General features: G+C 53.6%; 6 protein-coding genes across 6 annotated transcripts; 4 read left to right on the top strand and 2 right to left on the bottom strand.

Moving 5' to 3' along the window:
• Nucleotides 1-2183: 2183 nt before the first annotated feature.
• SKS1 (Serine/threonine protein kinase) lies at nucleotides 2184-3526 on the top strand (the record flags this gene model as incomplete). Its single annotated transcript, XM_056217654.1, has 2 exons — nucleotides 2184-2772; nucleotides 2823-3526. The coding sequence occupies 2 exons, from the start codon at nucleotides 2184-2186 to the stop codon at nucleotides 3524-3526; spliced, it is 1293 nt and encodes a 430-aa protein (XP_056069210.1).
• A 6459-nt stretch (nucleotides 3527-9985) lies between these two features.
• N0V89_008900 (uncharacterized protein) lies at nucleotides 9986-10531 on the top strand (the record flags this gene model as incomplete). Its single annotated transcript, XM_056217653.1, has 1 exon — nucleotides 9986-10531. One exon carries the CDS (start codon nucleotides 9986-9988, stop codon nucleotides 10529-10531), a length of 546 nt encoding a protein of 181 aa, XP_056069209.1.
• Nucleotides 10532-10786: 255 nt separating this feature from the next.
• Nucleotides 10787-11821, top strand: N0V89_008899 (uncharacterized protein; the record flags this gene model as incomplete). The annotated part of the gene is made up of 2 exons (XM_056217652.1): nucleotides 10787-10872; nucleotides 10924-11821. The coding sequence occupies 2 exons, from the start codon at nucleotides 10787-10789 to the stop codon at nucleotides 11819-11821; spliced, it is 984 nt and encodes a 327-aa protein (XP_056069208.1).
• A 1155-nt stretch (nucleotides 11822-12976) lies between these two features.
• Nucleotides 12977-14771, top strand: N0V89_008898 (uncharacterized protein; the record flags this gene model as incomplete). Its single annotated transcript, XM_056217651.1, has 4 exons — nucleotides 12977-13187; nucleotides 13250-13408; nucleotides 13473-13691; nucleotides 13747-14771. 4 exons carry the CDS (start codon nucleotides 12977-12979, stop codon nucleotides 14769-14771), a joined length of 1614 nt encoding a protein of 537 aa, XP_056069207.1.
• A 123-nt stretch (nucleotides 14772-14894) lies between these two features.
• On the bottom strand, nucleotides 14895-15599 carry N0V89_008897 (uncharacterized protein; the record flags this gene model as incomplete). The annotated part of the gene is made up of 3 exons (XM_056217650.1): nucleotides 14895-15184; nucleotides 15255-15351; nucleotides 15420-15599. The coding sequence occupies 3 exons, from the start codon at nucleotides 15597-15599 to the stop codon at nucleotides 14895-14897; spliced, it is 567 nt and encodes a 188-aa protein (XP_056069206.1).
• Nucleotides 15600-16490: 891 nt separating this feature from the next.
• Nucleotides 16491-19518, bottom strand: N0V89_008896 (uncharacterized protein; the record flags this gene model as incomplete). The annotated part of the gene is made up of 4 exons (XM_056217649.1): nucleotides 16491-16592; nucleotides 16642-18578; nucleotides 18631-18965; nucleotides 19013-19518. 4 exons carry the CDS (start codon nucleotides 19516-19518, stop codon nucleotides 16491-16493), a joined length of 2880 nt encoding a protein of 959 aa, XP_056069205.1.
• Nucleotides 19519-20042: the final 524 nt, after the last annotated feature.

Here is a 20042-nt window from a genome sequence, read left to right as displayed (position 1 = left end):
CGTCGCGCGATAACCGTGAAGCATTGGTCGTGATCCACTGGTTTGGTGGACCCTCAACGTCGGCATACAGAAGCGCGCAGTATTGATTTGGCCTCACTGCTCCAAGACGTCCAATATTGGCATCAGTGGAGGACGGAGGACGAGGGACTCAGGGGCTACGTTCGGTCGTCGACAAACAGATCTATTCACAGCGACTCTAAAAGAGGCATGTCCTCCAGCAACTGTTTATTGACATGTGCAGCGGCTCACAACCATATCCGTAGCCGCGTCCTGGGGACGAAGGCAAAGTCCGGGACGGTATGGCAGGTACCATGGGCGTGACGAGATGTGCAGGAGTGCAATCTCGCTCGGACATGATCAGCGGGCCCTGTGCTCACAGAACTCCCGCTCCAGGTTGGAGACGGGAAGCGAAGTCTTGCACGGATGCCGGCGGCATGCGTGAGCGATGAAAAAGAAAAACCTGCAGCTGCCACCCTCGTGCTGGCACCTCGTCTTCCATGTGAGCGGGTGGCATTCTCTGGCTCGGCCCCCGGCCAGATTTGTCAGTTGAGGACAAGCGCAGATGGCTACGAATCCAACGGGCGTGGATACGAAGAAATGAGGATGCGCCGGTAAAATGCCCTTGCTCGATCTCAGAGGCAGCCTATTTGGATCCGCGCCCCTTTCCATCTCGCGAGCGGTTCGCCTGCGAGGTGGTGAGAGCAGGCCATGACTGACTGTGACGGTCACAGGATCTGTGCAACAAGCCTCGTCTGGCAGAGGCCGTGAGTCAGAGACGGGCGGCGTGATTGGCAGGCTGCAGAGATTGTCGGCGCTGCGATTGGGCGGCTGCGAAACTCTGTCGAAAATTCTACGTGGCGTGGCGTGGTCAGTGGCCGGCCAGCTACTCGCAGGGCCGTTAGTCATGGCTGTGGCAGCAAGATTGTCAATATATCGACGCGCCAATGAGAAGTGGGACGGACAGCGATCGAAGCACTGGGGAAGCTCCAAGCGCAGCGCAGCATGTCACGGCCAACCGTCGACGAGGCAGGGCCTGGCTGGGGAGCGCCACGGACAAAGGGCAGGGTGGGTGTGCTCCACCAGGGCGAAACCGGAAACGTGACCACCAGCAGCGGGTTCAGGCAGCAGCAGGTCGAGCAGAGCATGACAGTCGGAGCAGTGCCGCAGGCGTTGCGGCTGGTTTCGTCATGTCTGTACGAGACCACAGACGTCGTAAGCCTGCAGGCTCTGCATGGGCTGTCATCAGGGCCGCGAAGGCTGGGGCCGCGGGCGGCGATTCGCCGCGCCAGGTGGCCTCTCCACCGGCGCCTCGAGACCCAGCAGAGCCTGCTGCAGCGCGCTCCTGGGGCGTCGCCACTCGCAGTGTCACCGTGTCTCTGCCAGGATGCATGCGACCGGTGCTGACGGCGCGAAACGCTCGATTGGCTGCTGCAAACACAGCCGCCCGGCGAGCAGCGGAGCGGTGCAGCGCCGGGGCACGCAGCGGGTGGGTGGCATGAATCAGCGGACGGCTTTGTTGCTTTGTTGTTGCACGCGCCTTTCCGCAGCGGGCATGGCCCAGCGCGCCCTCGCGTTCGCCTCCCTGCTCGAGGCGTGCAGATGCACGGTTGCAGCGGTGGGCCCACTCTGCGCTAGCCGCACCCACGCCGTGGCCTCTAGCCCATCACTGCCATTCACTGCATCCTCCGCCCATCGACCGCGGGCGGCCTGTCTGCCCTCCCGTCTTCGTCATAGCGCCCCTTGCTAGGCCCATCCTTCCCTATATTTACAGAAAACCGGGGCCTCCACCGCCGCCCAATAGCCTGCAGGGGCCGCCCACACACGAGCCTTTATCACACTGGTGCCCAGCCGTGCTCTACAGCATACATCATATCCCGCCTCACCCAATCCTCATATACATCCTCCCCATCCCTACTGCGAGCACGCTCCTTACCATCAACAACACATACTGCACACCAAATCAACTCGACTCTCCCTACAGCCTCACTGCCGGACATCCATGGGATCTCTGTCTTTCTAATCTGTTGCCGTCTCTTTCTCAACGCTTCCGTCACGGGACCTCACCTGGACTCATCGACCCTGTCACAGTCATAGTCTGCCCCTTCTCCCAGGAAGTACTTATCCCGTCCTTGAGGCCTTCAGTGGACCATCGAGGACTCTTCACAACCACCCTTTACCAGACCATGTTGCCGACCCCTCCCGCGTCTCCAACCCTCAATGGATTTTGTGCGCCCGAAGACCGCCTAGGCCAGATTCTTGCCGGAAGACTGCAACTGACCGGTATCCTCGGAGTAGGTGCTTATGGAGTCGTCTACACTGCCGTGGACATCCAAACCAACATTCCCTATGCCGTAAAGGCTCTCAACAAGCTTGGCTTGGAGCCCCGGCAACGAAAGTTCCAGCAGAGGGAAATCCAACTCCACCACCAGGCCAGTGCTCATCCCAATGTTGTCTCCTTGGTAAAGATCATGGACGCCCCTGACTGCACATACGTTGTCATCGAGTACTGCCCAGAGGGCGACTTGTTCTCAAACATCACCGAGCACGGAAAGTATGTTGGTAACGATGCACTTGCCAAGAGGGCCTTCCTCCAGATCTTGGATGCCGTTGAATACTGCCACTCCATTGGAATCTACCACAGGGATTTAAAGCCGGAGAACGTTTTGGTGACTGACAACGGAATGACCTGCAAGCTCGCCGATTTTGGACTGGCCACCAACGACCACATTACGTCTGATTTCGGATGCGGCTCGACTTTCTACATGTCGCCTGGTAAGTTTTTTGTGTGGTCCGAGCTCGAGTCACGTGCTAATTCTTGGCAGAATGCCAGACAGCTGCGCCCAAGGCCTACTCCTGCTATGCATCAGCACCCAACGATGTGTGGAGCCTCGGTGTGATCCTTGTGAACTTGACATGTGGACGCAACCCATGGAAGCGCGCCTCGTACGAGGACAGCACTTTCCGCGCCTACATGAAGGATCCCAAGTTCCTGAGGTCCATTCTCCCCATCTCCCCAGAGCTGGATTCCATCATGAGGCGCATTTTCGAGTTCAACCCGGTCAAGAGGATCACCATCCCCGAGCTCCGTGAGTTGATCATGCGATGCCCTAGGTTCACTGCAACCAAGTCTGCAGCTCCTACGCCAATGGCTTCCCCGCCTTTCACTCCTGTGGACTATGCCCAGGAGGCTTCCTACTATCACGCCGTACCTCCTGCGGCTGGTCTTCCTGGACCGGTCTACTCCCCACCGGTCTGGGAGCTTCCCTCTCCTCAACATTCCATCTCTTCGGGAAGCTCCAACTCGGACAACGAATCTGTCTTCTCTACTTGCTCATCAGCTTCGTCCGCCTCCTCGACTTCCTCGTTCACCCACATCCACCCGGCTCAGAAGCCGTCTGTCCGTCAATCTACATACGTTTCTCCTCCCCCCGCCAGTGGATGGTTCCATCCCTTCTTCCAGGCAGCCAACCTCGTTAAGCATGTGTCGTTCCAGCCACCAATGATGGCTCCGGTACATGTTTACTAGACGGCGCGGCTTCCACATTCACGATGTGTCAATATTTCCTTCACGTTCAAAAATCATGACGAGATGATATTCTGCAGCGACTATTGTTACTTTATGGTGTCAGTGCGGATCAGGATTCCCGGCGTTTTCACAAAATAGACCTTCCGCATCAGACCTACCAGGCAAAGGATCCAACATTATTTCCCTTCAGGACCGGAAAGCCTCGGACTAGAACATGTACTACGCTTTTTAACTTTTTGGGAGGGCGAAGCCTAGACGGCTCGTCTCCATGTGTGGATATTTGCGCGGTTCTGTCGTTGCACGAGACAACGATTCTTCGGAGGAGAGACAGTCTTTGTTGCATTTCATGGAGCTGCTATTTCTACGATGGACCCTGGATACCTATGAAGGTTCCTTGGTCGTTTACGATCACTTGCTTTTTCCTTTTGTTCTACAAAGATACCAGAGCGGGTTAATCACCTTTTGGCTCAACAATGTACGGTAGTGGTCCTGAAAATATGGACGGAGACATCGAGCCCAGCGGCAAGTTCAACAATAACAACGAGACATTAGGGCGATGCAGCAAAATGTTGCATCTGCCGAAGGCGAACATGCATTTTCGTTGTGCTTTACGGTGAATACGACGTGATGATTGCTCACCCTCTGGTCCGAAATCTCACCTGTTGCCATTCCGCTTTGCCTATCTTGGTACGAAGATGCACAACGCCTATGTCGTAAAGTCGGTGACACAAGGCAGCGCACCACTGCAGGACCCTTGTCTCGCGTCCTTGGGAAAACGCAGCTGTCTGAAAACGGCCGTTCTACCTGTGCGTGAGTGAAGCAGCCAACCACTATCCATGCACCCCCACCCGTATAGAGTTGGCTGGGCGGAGGGCTGGGCCCGGGCGTACACGCTTCGCGCATGCGACGTTTGCGCACTGTCGTCAGCGAGCGAATGGCACGCGCTGCGAGGCCCGAAGGTTTGCAAGTGCGCAAAGTGAGGGTGTAGCGTGCAGTAGACTGATTTGACAGCGACGTTTGCTGGCATGGGCAGGATTGAGCCGGCCGCTGGGTCTGCGTCCGCCTTACAGGTGCCTGCTAGACCACACGCAGCTAGCCAGTCCGGCGTGCTCAGCAGATAGATGGAGCGCGGACGGCAGATTAATGATGAGATGCTCGATCGAGACTCCATGTCTTGCTGCGGCTTTGCATGCCACCGCGTGTGAGTTTGGCGGAGAGGCTGAGCGTGGCGTTGGGGATGCCAATGCCCCAAGATGCAGCCCCCATGCACGCTGGAGGATTGGATATTGAATTGGGCTGGGTTCCATGTATTTGCTGCAAGGCAATCGCAAGGGAGTCTGTATTCTCAACACCATCACTGGAAACATCTCACATTGTTGAGATCACGATCATCCATGATGAGCAACGACCCAGGCACCAAGCCGTCCCGCGTCTCAGCCATCCACTAATTGAGCACTTGTGTCGTCCCGCGGCTGAACATTCAACCACAACTGTATCTCAGCTTTGTCTCGCAACGATAGGCCAAAGTGCGTACCGGGGGCGTCACCGGAAATCACGATGCACCGTTGTGTGTAGCAGAGCGTTTGGCGGCATCGATTCCCTAGCGATCTGGCGAGCCATCATCACCAAAAAGCAAATCCCACTCACTCCGCGGGCGCATAGGTACGAAAACAGCCCCGTACACCGTGTAACACCTTCGCTGAAGGCGCACGCCTTGACGAGATGGCGTGCAGCCTATGACTTCGGCCAAGCCTGCATTGTCTCGCGTTGGTGGCAAGCATCACGACCTGCTTCTCACCACAACAATAATTCCCTCATCTAACCGTCCCCTATCACGTCGCAGCCGATCCACCGCCGCGGGATTCTAAACTTGATCGCGCTCGATTCAGAAGCTTCCTGAGCGCTCGGCTATCCGCAAGTGGCGACCTCCATCATCTGATTGTAGCTGCTACCTGGTTTCGCGCTGCATGGAATATATTGCCCATGTCCGATGATCCGTCTCCATTCGCTGGGTGCTGCCAATCCTAAGCTGACCGCCATGTAGTCCTGTGTTGGCGTGGCTGGAGCAATATCCGTGACCTCAATAACGGTTCCACTTACCCTACGCGGTAACTAACTATCCAACAATCGCATTATCGTTCAGGGGAAGCTACGGAAAAGCGTTCGAACCTTCGAGCCTTACGAAGAATTCTCTTACTTCTAGGCTGATTGCGACAGGAAAGCCAAGTGCAAATCACGCCATCGTCTGCCATGCTATATTTTTCCGATGGGCGAACTGCAGCCTTGATGCCCGGTCAACAACTTTGTTCAGCCACGCGAAATCCAGATTGTGTCTTTCAATTGTGTGATCAGGCGGAGTTTGGGAAGTCTGCATCAGAGCACATGTTCATGCGCAGCCATTTTGACGAGTGAGGACAGCAGGTGCATACCCGAGCGATTGGGACAAAAATTCACTGCAGCTTATTGTGGCTGTTACCTGTGCTACTACACCTCTGTGGCTGTACTCTGCCGGGGCGCATACTACCTTTCGTTTCTGACCCACATACCGATGCTTTGCTTTTAGCAAAAGTCCCGAGAGATGCCTGATGAAGGCTTCTTGCTTCCGCATTGTTACCGAGTTAGCAGGTTCTGGCACAATGCCAGTTGACCCAGGCTGTGGCAGGATGCGTAGTGACCATCTCGCATGTTCCTTCTTTGTTCGTACAAGACGGGTTTCCAAACCTCAAAGCCAAGCTTTGATGTATGCACTACAGCCAGCTCACTGTAAGATCTAGGCTCAGCCATCGAACCATGAATTAGACGGCGAGACGCGTTCCAAGCCGACCTTCCATAGACACGCGTTAGCTGATGTTGTCTGCATTTACCACCGCGAGCTTCCCCGTCATCGTTTCGAAAGCCGATCAACAACACCACCGTGTCACGGAAGTGTCGCCGATGGCCTTGATGTGTCGCTTGGTCGCACTGCTCGATCAATATGGCGCACCTTTGGTCGTTGGCGGAACATGGCACGACTTCGTCGGGTCGTTGCACTATCTGTTCGTGCCTTCCCCACGCCTTCTCCAACGTTAGCTATACCCCCAATCTCAGGGTTCTTCGGCTACAGCTGTCGACCCGAGTAGCACTGCAGCATCTCCAGCTTTGGGACTCCACAGCAAGCAACCGTGTACTCTGGCCAGCCTTCTGTGTCACGTTACTCCAGTTTGCTTCTCTCACCCTTGCATCTCCACGAGGTACCGACTGTCAGCTCCAGCGGCTACCCGTCTCTGTGGCCGACCCAAGGATGTAATCGACTGGCCCGGTGCGTTGCAGCTCTCGGAGGAGATCTCTGATCTCGGCAGGGTGCTTATCGCGGTCAAGTCAAGATTGCTTGTGTTAGAGTGAGCAAAAACATGTTGAACAGTCTCTGCAATGTTTCAACATCGCGGAGGAACCTTCTATTTGCAGTATGTTACCTCCGAGAGTACACCAGAGTCGTTGCCTTCGGTTCCCTAGCCCAAGACAGCATACAACAAGACTGAGTTGTTGTGCTGAGTCTGACAAGTACGCAGGAAGCAACGGTGTATCCTCTCAAACGCAACTGTACACATGAACTGTCAGCGTAACGGCGGTTAGGTACGCAAAGGTGCAGGATCTCAGGCAAGATTCGCGGTGGCACGTGGTCTAGTGACATCCATGGATACGGAAGCAGCGATGCCGCGTATGACTTAGCGACACAAACACAACGTTCTTCACCGGCCCTTGCTATCCCTTTCTTCCTCGCTTTCTCCCTCACAAGCGCTGGTGCTGGGGCTAGTCACTTGTGTTCGTGTCACATCTCCACCAAATGAATCCTCGGCACCTGGGCATGCGGCTACAGCCTATCTGTGTCCCTTCCGGAGCCAACAGGAGCCTCCGAACGCAAAGCGAGCAACGGGTGTGGAGTTACGAGAAACGCGATCTGCCTGCGAGGCAAACTTTGGTTCGGGCCTGCAGCTCAGTAAATTCGGAAGTTGGGACAGCTAATACTGTCGACCCGAACATCTGCTGGGTGGCTGCATTGTTCTTCCGCTACCGGTCTTGCAGACCGCAACGCACCAAGTGCAAGGAAGAACGGCTGTTTGACTAACACTGTAACAGCCCGCGATTCTCGTGCTGAACATGGCCTCTATTCTTATCGCACAGCTGAGAATGTGATGAATACCTCTTCCTCTACAGTCAACACTGCCACCAGATCTTCACTACAATGAGCTTATAACGCGTCTGTTGTATACCTCTGGCGGCATACGTGCCCATTCTATCTATTACCGAGCAAGACAGCCTCCCACGATTCCGACCCCTGTTGAATATCGCGGAAGCGTTTGTCCCACAGGCACTCCCCGGACCCACACAGGCATCGGAGAATTTGAAACCAACCAAACCCTTTGCTCTCTCGAGTATTCGCGATGCTGTGCCAGCGCATCACGCGTACCACAGCATAGACGTTCTCTTCCCCGCGTTAATACCACATTGCCACGAGGCAGCTAGCTCAAGCTGCTGTCGCCACCGTGTCCGCTCTGCGGGCTGTTCTAATTGAGTCGTTCTAGCCTCTACGAATGCATGTACTTACTTCGTGCCGCAGTGACAGCTTGAGGTAGCGCTAAGCTCTGTGGAACATAAGAAGGCATCTGTTGCCACTCCTCACCGCCATCCCGTAAACCCAATTCCCCTTTGTGACCACATCACACACAACGCATATATGCAAGCTCAACGCGATTGAGAGGTCATTTGACACTTTCTCCTTACATCGGCGCTGGATATGAGTCACCAGGGAATGAGCAAGTGGCCGAGTTCGCAGTCAAGCCGTCCTCCAGCAGACTATGTTTGTCTTTGAACAACATCTACCGCAACTTCAGCCTTTCGATAAAGGTTATTCCAACTCTAGAACACTAAGCTTTGATAAGAGACGTTTTTCTAGTCCGGTCCTGGCTGCACATGGTTGACGGCGAACCATTCGGAGATACTACTCGGCTGAAGTTCAGTCTTCCACTAGACTCAGAATCATCGCGAAACAATCGCATCGCAAGATCTGGCACGTTGTTTCGGCGAAAATAGGTCGAATATCGTCGAAAGAGCGACAGGTATTTCCTCTACCAAGGGCGTTATGACAGGAGATAGCGGCGGCCATATGGTGCGAGGTCACAGCTACCTTTGAAGCATTCGATCGAAAAAATTGTTACCATGATGATGGTAGACGGGATTCGATAACGCGACTCTGTTATGTCGGCTCGAGACCACTATTACTACCACTCTCCACTTCACACCATGCATACCACATACATGACGCATATATCGCGGTCGATCCTTCCAGCTTCTGCGCCCTTGATCGAAGCTTCCTCAAGCTCTTCTCACCGTCACGCGCACTCTGTCGCTTATTGCTTTCCTGTTGTCTTGTTTTCCTCATTCGCTCTGATCCCCGTGACAACGACGAAGACACGGCTTCGTCGGACCTCTATTACATGGATGTGTTCTGTGACTCCATTAAGCATTCAATCGAAGGTAGGTAGGCTGGTGTCACAGATGCTGGCTTGAAGTTGCGCGGGAACGGTAGAAGGAAGGCGCGATCAAGCAGAACGCTATTGACCTCGACAGCTCCTTCCGCTGGACGGCAGGCATGTCTTCGCTGTTACAGATTGCAACGGAGTTTCGTGCATCCTCGCCGTATCTCGATAACAGCACCGCATTACTCCTGGCATATTTCATAGGCCTCCATGGGCATTCTCTGGAGGTAGCGACAGCCGCAGGAAGTGTCATCGACATGGTCAGAGGCAGGATGAACCTTCCGAGACCAACGGACCAGTACTTCTCCGGATCAAGACCCATGAGATACGAGGACGCACTCACATTTGCTACTTCTTACACCGTTATAATACATACATCGAGTCATCACTCGTCGCTGCTGGGCTGCCCTTGGCCAACCACTGCGCATCTTCCTTTCGCCCTTGTTACTCCTTATTTCTCCCGTCGGTGCCACAGGCTTTGCATTCTTATTTATTACAAATCACTCTTTCGTCAGACTTCTTTCTAGTCTACCGTATGTGTCATATTGTATGGGAGGTATTGTGATCGCTCTAAGTATCATACCGGCATCTTATATTTTGCTCAGAAGAGGAGAGAAGCGGGTGTGAGAAGGCCTTTTCTGAGGTGAATGTAACGCACGTTCTTCACCTTACGCGTTTATCATAACGTTTGCTATTGTTCACTTATTGACCGCCTCAACCTTCATGTTTGCTATTGTGACAAAATATCGAGACGGTCCTCCTATTGTCTGTTCAGCACAATATCGGCTCTTGTACGCTGAGTAGATATAAATATAAGCTCTTCAAACACTACTTTTCCTTTCCTTAGTTCTGCTTCATCGCTTCATCCACTTCATCACACATCGCAACAGCACTTCCACGCTCAGCTATCAATTTTCACCAATCTCTTCATTCTCAAGTCGCAATGCTTTCTTTCAGCACTTGCGCCATCATCTGCGCGATCCTCACTGTCTTGACACTGGGGTACGACGAGAACACCTACTATCCTAGCGTTCTCGGACCAATCCTCGACCTATTCTTCGAGCGCGATCCCCACGATGATCTCGTCTCCGGCAGCGGCTACACCCTCTTCATTGACGACAATTGGAAGACGATCTCCAATTTCGTCAACTTCCTCATCACGACATTCTGGAGCATCATCCTCCTCATTTCCCTACCACCGATCATCGTTCTCATCCACATGTTCCGCGAAGCCACCAAGCGAGTCAACGAGCGGGATGCCGCATACCGTTACGCAGAAGAGAACAATGGAGCGATGCCGCCGTGGCGCGTGAAGGCGCAACCAATTCCGCCACCAACTCGCGACACACGATACATGTTGCTCGGTGGAGACGGAAGGGTGATCTGGGTTTGTGGCGTGGGCGGTGGATTCGAAGATGTTATCAACGGGGACATCGAGGGGGCTATCGCTCGCCGCTGGCGGCGTATGGGAAGGAAGCAGTTTGCTTGAGCGTCTCCTGTTGGCCTGGGTTTGATGTTTGGCGTGTTCACTGGCAGTGAATTTGCGTGCGGCGCCCGGGCAACCTCCATAGTATAATTGAAAGCATCGGTGCGCGCTGGTCGCGTACCTGATTTACACCCACTCTTCAACTACTGTTCTTCAATATCAATGGGTGACATGCCTCCGCCACATCGTTTCTTCCAATCTGCATTTATCCCACCAGACAATGACACCAGCGCCACCGCATCGAGCCCACTCCCTGCAATGCCATCGAGCGACGATGATGCGACTCCCATCGATCCTGAACTTCTAGACGCGCGTCCCGTCGGAGTAGCGACCCCGGAGCCTGCGTAAGTTCAGCCTCAGGTATCTGTCAAACGCACAGCTAAGACGTCCTGTAGCAGCTCCTTCGTGGAGGTCATCGTCAACATCTCCCCAACGACACAGCGCACATGGTCAATCCAGAGACCAGTTGTAAGCCGCCACTCCGCATACTTGCGCGCAGCATGCGATTCCTCTTCGTCCATATCCCTAGACCTCACCAGCGACTCCCTGACCCTCGCCGCCCTCCAGAATTTCATCGATTTCTCGCATAGTAGCATTTACAGCGTCAACAAACGCGCAGCGGGCCACCACATCGTACAGACGCATCTACAATCCTGGGTCCTCGGTGCGAAGCTCGAAGCGCCTACCTATCAGACTGCTGCCCTGCAGGAGCTCTACACCTGGATCGAGCCGCTCGCGCGAGCGGTAAACGGCTCCGTAGCGGACAGCCCGATCCGCGTCGAGGATGTCGACTTTGTGTGCCGCAGGACGCAGGAAGGCTGCGTTCTGCGCGCCCTTGTCTTTGACGCGGTAGCGGCACACTGGACGCAGCAGGATGCTATAAACATCGGCACCAACCTGGTTCGCAAGTCCACGCGCGAGGCAGCACCCGAACCGGGTCCTCAACCTACAGAAGTCTTGACTTGGACCGGCCTCTACAATAAGTACCCCGATTTCCGCAAGCGCATTTCGAGTAGTCTGAAGGTGCAAGACAGCCAGCGCACCTGCCTTTTGCGACCTGTAACCGACTACATCGCGGGTAAGACGGGCATGCAAGAGGAGGAATTTGTGAGCGAGGGAACTGTCAGTTCTTTCTTCGGGATGAGACCGAGGGCGTCGCGTGGCGGGGGCCATATGAGGAGCCCGAGTCACAGACGGAGGAGCAGCAGCGCGAGTAGTGAAGGCTCACAGCGGGGAAGGTCGAGGGAGAGACAGGTTGGTGAGAATGAGTACATGAATCTTGAGGATGCTTGAGTTTGGCGCGTGGGGATAGATGTGTGGGTGCTCGGATCGTGGATGTGTTGCAGCATGGTAGCGATTGATTGTTCAACTTTTCCTTGATCGATGGAGCTAGATACTTGAGGCATAGATGAATCCAGCGATACAGAAGCCGCGTATGTCAAAGATGGCAGCAGAGTATTGATGCTCAAGTATAAGAGAGCGGAATGCGCGATGCGCGATGTACATCTGTCGTTGTCGTAGAAGGTTCGGAGTTTGGTCCGTAAGTCCGTTGTGCTTCCCCTTCCATTACGCCTGTCCATTAACGTACGCCGTCCACGAAGGTCTTGTCTCATTGGGTTTCCGATCCAATGTTACCAGGTGACTAGGACATAATTTCCCTATTGTCACTAAATTCGGGCAGACTTCCTTGTCGGGGCCCTCCTCCGAACCTTCTGTCGAGATTGGAATGTGCCTCAAGCGCCTGTACTCTATGAACGACGGCATCTGGAACTCTACCATGTTGCATCTATTGAACTACTGAGTGCTTAGACCATACAATCACGAGGCATTGTAGAATCCACCAATGCACGGCAAGACATGAGCGCATCTGATGAATGTCCACGCATATGATTTTGGACTGGAAAAGTTGTACGTATGTAACTCTTTCGTGAGGGCATTCAGGTCTAATTCTGTAGGACGTCACCCTCCAGTGACAAGCCAGCGGGATTGCCAACCCGCTTTCCCGTGGGTTTAACTGTCGGGGTAGCTGCCCAACCATGCGGCTAGACGTGTTACTGAAGGCGACACAAACGGTGTCACTGCGCAATGGCAGTCGAGACACCAAAATTGCCAGCTGCATCCCTGTGATGCTACAAAACCTTAGTGGGCATGTTGTACGTATCACGAGTCGCCGTTTGCTTCATGGAAAGTGCGTTCAGCGATGCCAGTGAAGAGGTGGGGCCTTTAAACTACAATCAACAACTTGACCTGTGCGAGCTTGGTGCCCAACCTCCGTGAATTACGGGTAGAGACATAAGAACACGTTGTACATACCTTGGCGTTTGCCTTTGGGCTTTCCCCATATCCAATCTCTACCGCCGCCCCCGCCTCCTACTATCTCACCCTCTTTCCCCTCGCTGCCGCGCTCACTTCCGAACAGTCAGCGCGAAACATTGGACTCAGATTGAAATGGAGGATCACCCCGCGTACAGAGAGTCGAACGAGAAATCTACAGCGGTGGCTGCTGAAAGCGACCTACGCCGCCGTGATCATGGAGCCGAGACGGAGCTGCAGAGGCATCTCTCCACACGCCACGTTACAATGATAGCCCTTGGGTCCTCGATCGGCATGGGACTGTGGCTAGGCTCCGGAAAATCTCTTGCTTCAGGTGGACCAGTTGGTGATTCATTCCAGGCTACAGAATGCAACGGAGCGATGTGAGCTGATCATAGAGTATCCCAGGTATCTTCCTAGGCTACGTACTCGCCGGATCAATGGTCTGGGCCGTCAGTCACTCGATCGGAGAGCTGGCTGTTTTGTACCCTCTCCCTTCGGCTTTCGTACAATGGACGAACAAATTCGTCACACCGTCAGCCGCCTTTGCTCTCGGCTGGGCTTACTGTAAGTTTTGCTCTCGCGATGTCGATATGTGACCTACGAAAGGACTAGTCATAATTGGCGACAGGGTTCAACTATGTCCTCACCGTTGCCAACGAGATACAAGTCACCTGTGTCGTTATGGGTTTCTGGACAGACAAGCTTCCAAACGCCGCATGGATCACCATCTTCTGGGCAGTCGTGATTTTAGCAAACGTCTTCGGCGTAAAAGTCTTTGGTGAAGTTGAGGTTATCGGCTCATCGATCAAATTTGGCTGGATCATCGTAGTCATCTTCTCAATGATAGGTAAAAACGCCCTAGGCGGCGGCTACACGTTCGGTTACTGACGAGCATGCTGCAGTCACCTCCGCAGGTGGTGCTCCTGGTCACGGACCGATCGGCTTCCGTTACTGGAACTCGGACCCATTTACTCATGGCTTCAAAGGCTTCCTCTCAGTCATACCAACATGCATCTTTGCCATGGCCGGCTCGGAGAACTGTGGTTTAGTGGCTGCCGAAACAAAAAACCCCAGGAAAGCCGTTCCTCGCGCGGTGGGCTCAATCTGGCTGCGCCTATCACTCTTTTATCTGCTGGGAGCTGTCATGGTCTCCATCAACGTCGATCCACGCAACAAAGACCTCTTCGGTCAGTCCGGCACCAATGCCTCTCCATTCGTAATTGCCTACCGGGAAGCTGGCCTGCCCGCCCTTGCCCATATGATGAACGCGATCATCCTTATATCCGTCGTCTCGACCGGCACCATCTACGTCTATGGTGGTAGTCGCAACGTTCTCGGACTCGCGCATCTAAACATGGCACCGAAGCAGTTCAAGCTTGCCGATAGTTCAGGTCGTCCCTGGCCAGCTCTAGCCTTATCGATTATTCTCGGTGGCGGTCTCGCATACCTCAATGTGAAGAACAGCTCTGCCGACGTCTTTACTTGGCTTTCCAACATGACGTCGCTATTTGCACTATTCGGCTGGGGCATGATCTGTCTAGCCCACATTCGATTTCGTCACGCATGGCATGCACAGGGCCGGTCCGCTTCCGCACTCCCCTGGAAATCGTGGACGTACCCATACGGCGCCTGGTGGGGCCTCGTTTGGTGCATGGTTCTCATCGTCGTGGAATTCTACCTAGCGGTGTGGCCTTTGGGCTCGCCTCCTTCTGCAAAGAGCTTCTTCTCGAACTACGTGTCGGTTATTGCCATCCTTGTCCTTTATCTGGGCGCGAGGCTATACTATCGGGGCCCGTGGTGGATTAAGCTAACGGATATCGACCTTGATGCGAACGGGCGATTCTATGTCGATGGTGAGGTAGAGAAGGAGCCTAAGAAAGGTCTACGTGGTAAGGCAGAGAAGGTACTCGGCGTTGTTTTCAATTGATTGATAGTGGGTCATATAGACCGGCGGTTGTGGGAGGGGGACCTCTTCATAGCAGGGTTAGTCGCTTCAACGAACGGATGAGGTCAGGTTTTCGTGCGCCGCGAAGAAGGTGATTGGCTGTAATCACTGCTCCTTCTCTTCCGCACGCTCAGCCTTGCTCTTCTCTTGCTCGCTCTCCTCCCGCAGCCTTTGTCTGACATTCATCAACGCCTTCCCCAACAGATTCTGCCCCCATCTTATCCTATTGTGCCCCGCGTTTTTCTCCGCAAACCCCACGCCCCAAATACGATCCATAGGACTAGCTTCCACCAGCTCCCTCTCGCCCGTCGCGAGTAGCATTGCCTTCAGACTCTCAGCATCCTCGGAGGTGGTGAACTTGTGATAGTTGCCTTCTTCGACGATGCGCAGCTTGCCTAGCACATAATAATCAGGCCAGTTCAGATGAAAGGCAACGAAGACCTGGATACAAACGGGGAAGCATACTCGCATCCCAAATCTTTTCATCGAAGTTTCGAACTTTGCGACCAAGCGCCCTCTGCTTCCTCGGGTTGTCCGCGGCAAGGATTTCCCGCGCGACATCCTACATCATCCTCGCGTCAGCTGTATAGCAAATCCAATGCTCCAAGCGAGCGGAAGGAAAATACATACTTCATCACCAAACAACCACGCCTTCCCAACCATCATCCACATTTCTGCCGTCTTGTACTCGTCCCCTTCGTGCGACCATGGGCTCCAGAACCATTGGCCTAGATATCCGTGCCCTTGGTCTGGTTTCCAGAAGTAGACGGGGCCGTCTTGCTGAGACTGCGAACTTGAACTTGAAGCCATGGTGGATAGAGAGAGCGGTGCGGCGGGCTTTGTGTACGAGCGGTGTCGAATGTGGGTGTTTCGTTACCTATTCTTCTGGTATTCCGGGTGGTGCGGGCAAGATGTGAGGACTGTGGTGTTGATGAAGATTTTGATGTTGTTCTTGGTTTTGTGACTCGATATGCAGATGCTGCGGCGCGTCTAAGTGGTATGCTATCAATGTGTTATGGTCGTGACCTTAGGCGGATAGCGTGAACCTTGGTTGTGACTCCCGCCTGCGCCCTTCTGTGCTTTGCCCACAGTCCTCGCAGGTGCCTGCACTCCACAGAATGATTCCGCGATTAGGGGGAAATTGGCTATGTAAAAAGGGCGTAGGAACAGGCGAAGACTCATGTACTTGGGCGCCCTCTGAGTGCGTATACGAGCGAGGTGCGGCTGAGTGATACCCACTAGCGCACGCCGGCCTTTGAAAGCACAGGAAGGCGCCCCCCTCCACACCAGCAGTAATGAAGCCCTTGAGCATTGAGTCCAAGCTAGGTTATCCAACAACAGATAGGGTGGTCATGGTTGAGGGACCGCACTGTGAGTCACATACCACGACATTGTCCACACCGAGTCGATAGCTCGCATCCATTTCAGCTCAACGCAGCCTAAACATCGCGTCCAGCAGCACGGAAAAAGGTTCACCATTCCAACTATCTGTCCAAGGGTATGTTTCTCCCACCGCCAGCGATCCACCGGTAGTTTTTGGAAATCGCTCTTTGCAAATGCACGCCAAAGCACAGAACAACGTCCCATCAGAACATTAACTGATCAGCACTCGCGCCAATCCCTAGATGTATTACACGAAAAAGTCCTAAGGAGGTGAAGAATTGCCGCGCTATGAGCCGACAGAAGGTTTCCATCGAACCACTACAATACACCCTCGATGCCTTGCGACAAGCGCTCTTCCATTGCCTTGATGAGGATTGGAGGGACGCCTTCGTCGGTCGCGCGAATGGTGATACGGAACATCTGCAGTTATTAGCCATGTTGTCGAGGCAACAATACTGATGATTTTTACCTGGGTGTCCATATTGGGCTCCAGTCTAAGTAGACACCCAAATTTCCCATCCGTCGTATGCAACACTGTAGCACCAACAAGGTTCTTGGGGTTTGGATCTACACCGTCCAGGATGCCCCACTTAAAGCCGTGCACCACCCGTCTCACGAATTCCATGCTCATTGTGCGGTTCTTGTTCACAAGACCAAAGATGCGTTGGGCCTCGCGCGGCGCCCCACCAATCTGTTTCCACCTCTTGAAGAAGTCCTCGCCACTAAGCTCAGCAGCGTCCATGTACTTGTGGAGATATACGGGTAGCTGAAGGGTCAAAGCCTGGAGCGACCCGGCGAGGTACGATATACGGATCGTCGGCGGGTCCTCAAAGACGTTCTTTGCCTCGAACATGATCGTTTGTTGGGTCTGACCTTCCGGAGGGATGGTCGTGTCTGGCAAACCCTTGATATCCGTTTTAAGAGTCTCGGCTGCTCTGTTGTCGAGTGTAGTAGTAAAGGATCCCATGGGGAAAGGCGATCGGTTGGTGAAGTAGAAAATGAGGCAACCAAGCTGCCCTCGGTATTCTGTGCGCAGACCGATCTGGATCTGTGCGTCTTCGTACAGCACGCCTTCTGACCGGAGTAATAGGCGATAATATCCAATCTCCCAGTCTGGACTGAGATGCGCAGCGCTCGCGAGATTCGGAGCCTTTAGAACTTTGTTCGTGTCAATGCTCATATCGAGCCCGGCCAAATCGTTCGAAAGGGCGTTTACGCCATTGGTACCATTGGTTGCGCTGGGTGCGCTGTCTTTGGGTGTGGCGTTCGTAAAACTCCTCTTCAATCCAGTGGGCTGGTTTGCGAGGCTGAGCTCCTTCAGATCGGTGTTGGCGTCCTTGCCACCTACCACCCAAGTGCGCTTGTCACTCGTAGTGGCATGTTTCTGATGCAGCCGCGATAGAAGTGCTGATGTTCTTTCGGGGAAAGGCGGCATTTCATCGCATACGGTTCGCAGCAGGTCGTCTGTGGGCTGTGTCGCCAGCGCGAGGTATTCGCATGCTCGTTGCTGCAATTCGGAATCCAGCGAGTGACTATACGCGCGGAAGGTCTGGAGTAGCTGCGGCTTGATTTCTGGGAACAAGTTCACGAATTTCACGAAACATGAAAGTATTATCGCTCTTGTACTCGATGAACAACCTCGCATCTTACCGTTCAGCGCCATGTACTGCTCAATCGGACTGCAGCCCTTGCTATCTGCAATCAAATGACCGAATTCCCCAAGCAGATATCCGCCGATCTTGACAAGCGTTTCGTGGCAATCGGACTTGACGTACTGTAAGATGTTTTGCGCTGCGTATACCTGAAGCTCCTCGTTGTTCGTCACGATTTGAGTAACGCGCTGCCAGACTTCGTCGCTGACATGATCGCCGGCCATGGAGATGAGTCGGAGTGATATATCGACGTACCATTGCACATCGGTCGCGTACTTCTCCGTTAAGATCGCTATCTTGAGTACCATCTCTTCTCTGATAGCGTAGTCGGCTGATTGAAGATATCGTAGGAGTTCTTGGACGATAGCTTGGGCGTTCGTCGTGTCACACATGCTATATAGAAGGTCTAGACCCTGTCGTCGCACGCTGATATCCCGATCTCTTAACGATCCAATGATGATGGACTGGTGCTTCTTGATAGGATCGAGTGTTTCCGCACGTGCAGCTAGATGTGTCATGGCTTCTAGCCCCAAATATCGAACGTTCGTTTCCCGAGATGCGATAAATTTTCCTAAACGTGTAGAGATTTGAACCATCAAATCTTGTTCCGTATCGAGGTGGATGACCAAATTGATAGCCTCGAAAAGCACGGCGTTTTGGGCATTGTTCTGCTGTACGTTCTTTGGCATTTCGAGCGCAGAATCCATAATCTTTTGCAATGCTTCTCGAATGAGCTTCCGGATATGTGAGTCTTCTGTTGACGTTGGTTAGCACACGAGTACCGTATCAGGATTTGTCTGGCGCACCTGGTGGTGGGTAGTACTGCAACAACTTGAGCAGCTTGACCTGTATCCATGGACATGGCACTTTGTAGTAGTAGTACCCTTCTGCGCACTCGCCGTCAACAACGACCCTCTTGAGCCTATTCGCTGCTTTCACATAGCTTCCTTTGTACTGCTCCTGATTATCCTGAACCAAAGCCATGACCAACGAGGTGACGGAGAGGGCGACACCCATATCTGGGTCGTCCATAAGCGATATTATCCGTTCTGCCCATTCGTTCATTACAATGTTTGGGTACTTCCGGTACAACCGTAAAAGGGTAAGCGCGGCCTTCTTCTTCACAAACGCTTTCGATGCCCTGCGACAATTAGCTCCCGAACCTCTTCCTGGTGACATGGCACTAACGGTGAGATCAGCAGCCGGTGCACATCCCCACTGAGCGCCTCGCCCATCTCTTTTCCGCCCACGTTTGCAATCGCATGCAATGCCAGGCAATTGTTGAGCTCATTGTGGTCCAGTAGATCCTTCCTTATGCTGTTGACGACCAAATGTAGCAGCTCGTGCTCTTCGTGCAAGAATAGGGTGACGGCGAGGTATCCGATCTGCTTTTCCGAGTACTTCGTGGCCGAGATGAGATTGACCGCTTCAAGATGTCCGAAATCGACGTTCCAGCCCAGGATATATATGTACAGCAGCTTGCAGACATATTTCTTCTTTTGGTAGCCGTTCAGACCGCCATCCCTGAACTTTTGCCGTATGTTCGCCAGTTCCTTGTTTATGCGCTTCTCTTCAAGTTCCCTCGCTCTTGCGTTTCGTAGGTCTGCAATGAACGAGACCAGGCCTCGCATGGTCGGAACATTGCCCGAATTGTTCCGACTGAACAGACTTCCACCACCAGATCCTGAAGCCATTTTGAGCGAGGTTCGATGCCCTAGGGCGGGCGATTCCCAGTGGAGAGGTAGCCAGGCAGGTTAAAGTCGCGGATGATGGACGTTCTGACGGTTCAGATACTCGAGGGGTGCGTGCGTCGTAGCGTGGGGCAAGCGAAAGGGGTAAGCCGTGGGCAGATTCGGTCGTCAGTCATGAAGTAAGATGCGCGCTGGTCAACGAGGGAGAAGAATCATTAGAAAACATAGAAGAGAGCACGCTGCAGCTTGCCGGGATGCATATGCGGGAGCTGCGGGAACGATTGATGGTCGAGTGGAGAGATGTGCCAAGACCTGTCGAGCGGTCAATGCGCGTCCCTCTCCCAGTTCCCGTCTAAACTCCGTTCATTCCCACAGCGCGATGTTTGCTCGTGATGACCATCGCGATTATTACTGCGAGGCTTGAGATTCATCGAACACTTTTACTGCTTTTCCTGTACCACAACCTGAGCTTTTTTCTCGCATACCATAAACCTCATGTAATATAAGCTAAGGGCTCTGGCTTGCGC

This window comes from Didymosphaeria variabile (genome assembly GCF_027946475.1).
Source record: "Didymosphaeria variabile strain IMI 356815 chromosome Unknown scaffold_6, whole genome shotgun sequence".
Taxonomy (NCBI): domain Eukaryota; kingdom Fungi; phylum Ascomycota; class Dothideomycetes; order Pleosporales; family Didymosphaeriaceae; genus Didymosphaeria; species Didymosphaeria variabile.
Note: the sequence above shows the minus strand (reverse complement) of the source record. Positions and strands in the feature narration are given on the sequence as shown.